The sequence below is a fragment of the Anarhichas minor genome, unplaced genomic scaffold, assembly GCF_050575085.1.
Source record: "Anarhichas minor isolate MPS153535 unplaced genomic scaffold, ASM5057508v1 ptg000007l, whole genome shotgun sequence".
NCBI classification, from domain to species: domain Eukaryota; kingdom Metazoa; phylum Chordata; class Actinopteri; order Perciformes; family Anarhichadidae; genus Anarhichas; species Anarhichas minor.
In genome coordinates, this window is record NW_027466453.1 from 19930768 (window position 1) to 19938246 (window position 7479).

General features: G+C 45.2%; 1 protein-coding gene across 1 annotated transcript; it reads left to right on the top strand.

The window, feature by feature from the left end:
* Window positions 1-3498: 3498 nt before the first annotated feature.
* socs1a (suppressor of cytokine signaling 1a) lies at window positions 3499-5821 on the top strand. The gene is made up of 2 exons (XM_076086491.1): window positions 3499-3720; window positions 4936-5821. The coding sequence occupies exon 2, from the start codon at window positions 4993-4995 to the stop codon at window positions 5686-5688; it is 696 nt and encodes a 231-aa protein (XP_075942606.1). The 5' UTR covers window positions 3499-3720; window positions 4936-4992; the 3' UTR covers window positions 5689-5821.
* The last annotated feature ends 1658 nt before the right edge of the window (window positions 5822-7479 follow it).

Genomic DNA, 7479 nt, shown 5'->3' on the forward strand with positions numbered 1-7479 from the left:
GTTCGTCACAGCCAAAGAAGAAGAACAACTAGAGTTTAAGCTTTGAAGAAAGTTCCTGTTCCCAGACAAGGAAGTGCAGATGATTCTTTGTGGACCGGTGGAGTGAGACAGGGACACGCTATGAACAGAGCGCCTCTGGGATGCAACAGTTTCATTTTACTTGACACAAAGCCACGGATGAGGACACAGACACATCCTCTGTCTGTCTTTGCTGTGTGACACACTTTTGCTGGCTGAAAATTGCAGGTCGACAATAATTTGGAACAATGAAACTTAACTAGTTACCAGTACGTATCTCAGCAGATCCCAGAAATCTAAAAGTGAAAAACAACAGCACCGAAGCATCGGCTTGCTCCTGCAGAAACTTCCAGAATGCATGCGCTGAGACATTTTTCATCTGCTGATAATCAGTAGTCATGTCTCAGGATCTTCCAAGCATGCAGACTCATATGGTTTAATACTAAGAGCTCCTGCAGGACTAGAAACAATTGATTTTCCCTACTCTGTATTTTCCATCCATCTGTCATGCATCGAGGGGCCCTCACACACTGCAGGCTCTCATGAAGTGTGTAAAAGAAAGAAACAATAAGCTTTATTACAATACATTTATGTGGCTACAGCGACAAATTAAAACTGATCCCAGATTATTTGAACCGCTGCATTCATTCATTCACACACACACACACACACACACACACACACACACACACACACACACACACACACAGTCAGTACTCTGCATGGCTCTGTAATTAGACACAACATATCCTCTGTTAAGCTGGCTGTGTTTCAGTCTCTTGCTTCTCTCCCTGTTTCACAGAAATGAAACTCATGGAGTACACGCACACCTGCAAACAAACACAGATTGCGTATACTAACGAGCACGCAAGGCACATGCACACGCTGTTACAAAATGCATTGTGCAGAATGAGACAATAGTGATTTAGAATATGTCTTCAATGCACGAAAGAAATGCAAAACAGACGTGCAGCGAGAGCAGTGTGTGTGTGTGTGTGTGTGTGTGTGTGAGAGTGTGTTTCTGATTAAGCAGAGACAGCCAGAGAGCTGGAGATCCGGCCCTCCTTCTCTTTGTCTCTCTCTCTCTCTTTACTTGAATCATATCTCGCTGCACTGATCGGAATGTATTCTGCATGCTGCAACTTTGCATTGGGAACATAATGTTCAACACCCAAAAAGAAAAATTTGATTAGATTTGATTACAGCGATTATTCTCAAAGCCACCCCAGCTAGTTATAAGCAAAGGTGATGAGCTCCCTTCTTTCTAACTCCACACCACCAGACATATTTTCCTTTTCTTACTTATAGTCTTCAGTCCTAACTGACTTAAGTGGCATCACTGTGCAGCTACCTCCTGGAGCCACGGAGGGCTCGGTATACTACGTCACTTGCTCGGCCCGAATGCACAATCGTCCACATTCAACGTGTCCGCGGTTTGCAGGAGCGTGCAGTGCCAACATTTTGAGTGAGGAGCATGAGTGAGGAGCAAACACATTTTAACACCTGATGAAGAAGATGAGTGGTGCAAGACTGGAACTAAGCCCAGGAGGTTTATGTCAGCGCTGCAGAGTGGGCATGATTAACACCAACAGATTTAATGGAACCAGCAGGCTAGTCTGAGTGCTAGTTGAGTCAGGCTAGTGCTGATAAAATGAAACTGACCATAACAGAGACTTACACACAGCCTTTCTGCCTCCCTGCCTCTTTAAGTAATGCCAGCTGACCTGTAGTCTTTCCTTAACTTTCAGTTTGCCTCCCTCGCTCTGTTGTAACATGACCACTTGGAGCTTCATCTGGCTCTCACTGAAAAACAAGTTTATATTTACTTGAACTGTAACGCCCATATTTATGTGTGTGTGTGTGTGTGTGTGTGTGTGTGTGTGTGTGTGTGTATGCAGACATTTGACAAGCTCTTTAGGACGAGCTGATGCAGCGTGTAATGTTTTAATGTGCAGGTACTGTATATCTAGAATGGCCTCACTGTACATTACACTACTTATTTAACAGATCTATGCCGAACACATGAATCATTTGGCGTGAAACACTGATTAGGTAATGTACACGCCCCCCCCCCCCCCCACACCCCCCCCCCCCCCCCCACACACACACACACACACACACACACACACACACACACTTATAATAAAGTAAAAGTGAGATTGGAAAAACATTCAGTGAAGTGTACTTCAAGTGAAACAGCTGTTACTTAGAAACAACACTCTTCCGAGTCTCACTGGTCATCATAACCACCATTTGACCACAGCTAAAGAGGAAGAGGACAAATGCTCCACTGTATGATGGGTTGATTGCGTCTCATTAATACTACACGACAAAAGAAAATGGGATTCAAAGGGGAACTGTGTTGATGTGACTTTGGTGTTGAAAGTCTAAATAGTGGAATGACTGTCAGGGTGTCACAATATGAGCATTTCTGAGATGAATCACCCCAAATGTGGAGGCCAGAGAAACCTTTCTGTGGAAGAGCTATTAACAACAAATGAAGAAGTGACGCAGCGACACTGGTTCGGTTTCTCTCGAGGCCCGAGTCAACTGATTTGTCCGCTACTGCCTCTTTTTTTTTTTTTTTTTTTTAACCTAAAGATCAGAATGTTCCTTCTTTTGTGACTTGATATTATACATGAGTGCTCTCTGACTGCTGAGATCATTATCATAACAGGACTTACCTTGTGGGGCCAAATGTTTAAAACATGCACCTGATGTGCACACTCTTCTGGAGACTAATGACGAACGTGAAAAACATTTAACGTAATGTCTAATGATAAAAATACACTGAGCACATCCTGTGCTCTTCTGAAATGACATATGGATTACAACCGTACATTTGCAGTGAATTAATACTACAATTTTTATGACACACAGACTGAGAGAGACTGACTACAAAGCCAAATATTAAAGGGACAGTTCAGCTCAAAATCAAAATGACATAATTACAATTACATAATTGTGCGATAAATGTAGATGTCTGCCTTTTCACCAATTTAAGGGGACTATATGTCACTCGGCTTGTGGTGCTCGAAGTGCCAAAAAAACAACACATTTAATAAAACTCAACAGTAATGTCTATTTCCAGAAATCAGGACCAAGTTACTTACAATAATCCACAAACCTGGTTGTGAGTCGTTTCATATGTAGCCGCCCACAACAAGGTCTTTTGGGGTGAACTGTGCCTTTAAGAAGGCTCATAAAACGCCACTAAAAACCCCAAAAAACCAGCACACCTTGTGTAGTAAACGCTGCCATTACTCGGATCTGTCCCCATGCCTTTCTGTAACGTCCGACTGTCATGTGGCTTTTGCGGTTTTCTCCAAATAACAAGCGCGTTCAAACGAACTGAAAGACCAGAGGCGGCCGAGCCGAGATCAGTTTCACTTTCGTTTCATAGAAACTGGCTGGCTGCCGCTAAAGAGTCGTGTCTATTCGTGGAAGCGGGCGGAGCTGACGAGAGTATAAAGGAGTGTTTATCAAGGGAGGACACGCATTCACACAAACACACACGAGAGTCTTAACCCTGACGGGTGGAAATCACGGTTCAGTTGCTCCCGAGGTGTCAGACTCACCGTTGCTCTCCACCTCGCGCTGCGTCACGGATTTACCTGCAAGATAGCAACTCATCTCCACGCGCTCTGAGATTATAGACAAACGGATCTTTAATTAAACAACCGCTGTTGTTAGAACAAAACGGTAAGACTTTTCAAACTGGAGTTATTTTTTTCCTCTTTTTTTTTTTGGTGCTTTGCAGCATTCATGTATGTTTTTTTTTTTCTGTGCCTTGTGCAGTGGAACAAATAAGTGATTGAAATGTGAACTGTGTGCATGGACTGTTATTTGGGGCAAACATTGCATGCTGGAGTTTCACTCTTCTTACTCGTGTTTGGTTCTCACTGTCCAGATGTTTGCTGTGGAAAGTAAAACGTCACGAGGCAATGCAGCCACTGAAATAACAAAGATAAACATTTTCTCTAAAGATTTACAAAAAAAAAAAATCTGAAATATGATTATAATTTGAATTTTGTCCCCATGATCGTCTGACATTGAAACTAAAAAGATCCCGCAGAATTACATCACCTGTTTGTTAATCATTACCTTTCCCTGGATGTTTTGTTTGTTGGTAGCACAAGTTGTTCATTAATTCACAGTGGACACACAGGAGCTGAACAGCACACAGGGCAGTTGATATGTGAGGAGAGTTCTGGGAACATCTGGTGTAGATTGTACTCAGCTGATGAGAATCTACAGGTGTTCATCACCTCATCTGAGTCCAGGCTCCAGCGTCTAGTATGACAAACTACATATCCCCAAAAAACTCTACAAAAACTACTTTCTTTTCCTAACTGCGTAGCCTTTTATATCATTGGCTTGACAAAGTTAGATTTCAACCCGGGATTTCAGTCATTGTCGGTAGAAGTGAGAAAGAAAAAACGCAGCAAGAATCCCCATAAACTGTGTGTGTGTGTGTGTGTGTGTGTGTGTGTGTGTGTGTGTGTGTGTGTGTGTGTGTGTGTGTGTGTGTGTGTGTGTGTGTACAGTCCGTGTACAGTAATCTGACTGTGGCTGACTGTATTTTGGCCTAACCACAGACTCCAGTCATATGAAACAGAGTACCTCTTCATGGAAACTTGTATTTCAAACCTAAACTCAGACAGTCACTGACTTGTGCACACACTCCCACACACACATCTTTGTCTTTTTAGAGCATCAGAGCCAAACATGGCCTCCATTGCCTAAAGGTTGTGTGTTGTTCTTGTGAACAATGACCTTCACTGCCACCTTTATAGTTTTACATGAAGATGTAACTGTTATCTTGAGTTTGAGCAGGCTGCTGTGAAACTAGTAACGCATGAATGAATGTTCGTAGTGAAGATAATAACGTGCTCTTTCTTGTCTCGTCTCTCTCAGGATGTCAGTGTGGTGGTTAGAGATGGGAGAGGGTCTGGGGCCGCTCTCCCCTGTAGGATGGTAGCCGACAGCACAGTGGAAGGCCATGACAAGACCCAGTTGTCCAGCTCTTCATCCTCATCATCATCCTCCTCCTCGTCATCGCCGTCCCCGTCATCGCTGCTGTCCAGGCAGCTCGCTCTCAGCCCTCGCCGCACCGAGTCGGATCAGCTTCAGCGTCGGGCCGCCCCGGATCCGAACCCGAGGTCGGCGTTCGTCCCCTCCGTGTATCTGACCCACTTCCCCACCTTCTCCTGCAAGGAGGACTGCAAGATCATCACAGACACGGCGTCCAAGCTCGAGCGCAGCGCCTTCTACTGGGGCCCTCTGGGAGTGGAGGAGGCCCATCGCATGCTGCGGGACGCCCCGCTGGGCAGCTTCCTCATCCGCGACAGCCGGCAGAAGGACGTCTTCTTCACACTGTCCTACCACGGCAAGAGCGGGCCGGTCAGCGTGCGCATCGACTACAAGCGGCAGAAGTTCTCACTGGCGGGCAACGAGCGCTCCTTCCCGACGCTCTTTGCCCTTTTGGAGCATTACGTCAATTCTCCCAAGAAGAGCCTGAAGTTCCCGTACAGGAGATGGGAGCCAACGCTGCAGGAGCTGTGCAGGAAGCGCATCATGGAGCTGTGTGGCGACGGGAGCCGGGTGCCGGAGCTGCCACTCACCCACGTTGTCCAAGACTTCCTGTTGGAGTTCCCTTACAAACTATGACCAGCTTGCCATTCAAAGTTCTGGTTGTATTATTCTTCATTTCAAGAAGGCAGTTTTCACCAAGAAAACAGGAGTGTTTACACATAAAAGCATCTCCCTGTATGGTGCCGAAAAGCTGCAAAATGTATCATAGAAGACAAGTACGGGTCTTCAGTTGCACAGGGCGAGACATTTCAACACACATTACCTCCAGAGACACAACTTGCACACGGACAGAGCGCCTTCTGGTCTTGAGGACGCACGGGAAGTTGGAAAAGGCTGCATTAAGAGAAATCTACACGCGCGATGGCGCTGTCACAGCGGCGGGGTCCACTGTGACTGCTCCACTGGAAACTGTAGGGTCTGTATTGTGGCCCCCGGAGGCCCGGACACGTTTTAAAGCGGATCGTGGAAGGACATTAAGAGCATCAACGGTGTGGACTTGTTGGAGGCGGCTGAAGCCGTCAGCAGGCGGTGGTACCAGTGGGACTTGTAGCAGACTTTTAATACTCTAATGTTGTTGAATGTTTACACATCACACGTGAATGTTTACCGGTGCCGATGGCTCAAATACCACCTGATGTCTCTTTCCAATCCGCTGTCATGGTGAAATATTGAAGAGGATGTCAGACGGTATCTGGAGTCACGAGGTCTGGTTTAAATGTACTGTATGTAGAGGCTTACCGTCTCTTACTCCTACTCTCTGCCAGGCAGATCATGAGTGTATCTTTACTGAATCAGATATGCAAGAATATTTTTTTAAAATATATTTTATATAATATTTGAAATAAAACTTATTTAAACTAACTTTGCTGGATTTTTAGTAACTTTTTTTCGACTGTGGTATTTCTCTTCCCCGAATCATGTCATTTGCAGGGAGAGGTAGGGCTGGTGTGAGAGAGAGAGGGCGGGACAAACGCACACACACACACCCTCACAATCACGCAGACAATAGGCCATACGGACAGACAGGAAGTGCGACGTGGTAGCGTACAGTATCGTCACCACAGTGATTCATCTGTGCAGTGACAGGTGGGTGGGGTTACGTGGACTGTTGCGCTTAGAAATGCACACACTTACCAGAAACAGGGGCAGAGGTGACACATAAAGTGTGTGTGTGTGTGTGTGTGTGTGTGTGTGTGTGTGTGTGTGTGTGTGTGGTACTTTTAACCTAGTGGGGAGCCAGCGCAGATCAAAATTTCCTCAGGAGGAAGTGGGAAATTTCTTTTGGGGTTAGTGGTTTTGACAGACATGTTAGATCAAGGTCAGGGTTAGAGTTACAGTTTCACATTTTTATTTTGGAGTTATGATAAACGTTATAAGTATGCAGCGCATATCTAAAACTGTTGTGTATAAGCAGTACGGTATTAAAGTAACAACACTTTATACTGTACGTAAAGGCACCGTCTCTTAAAGAAGAGATTTAAAAGATGACTGCTTTTTAGACAAAGTGCTGCCATTATTGACTGACAAGTTCTTTAATGGGTGTGGCCACACCGATCCAGGTGGGTCTACCTGGTTTGAGTGTACGACTCATTTGTTTGACAAACACGCTGCACAAACTACATGTAGTCAGTGTCACATTGGAGCAAAGCCCAGCTGAGCACTTCTCTGAAGACTGATCTAGTCTGGAGACGACGCTATGTTGAAGGGGTGTGACGGTGTTCAGACAGGAACCTTAAACCACACCTTTTACACACTCTTACACAGAGCCGTTGCGTTCATCCACGCTGTGTGCGGCAGAAACTGACGACACTTTCTTTTTGTCTGAACCACAAGTTGAAGAGTTCAACTACAGCATAGATCAAGGAG

Bases quoted from the DNA above. Each gene is read 5' to 3' on its own strand.
- socs1a (XM_076086491.1), top strand. From the start codon at position 4,993: ATGGTAGCCGACAGCACAGTGGAAGGCCATGACAAGACCCAGTTGTCC.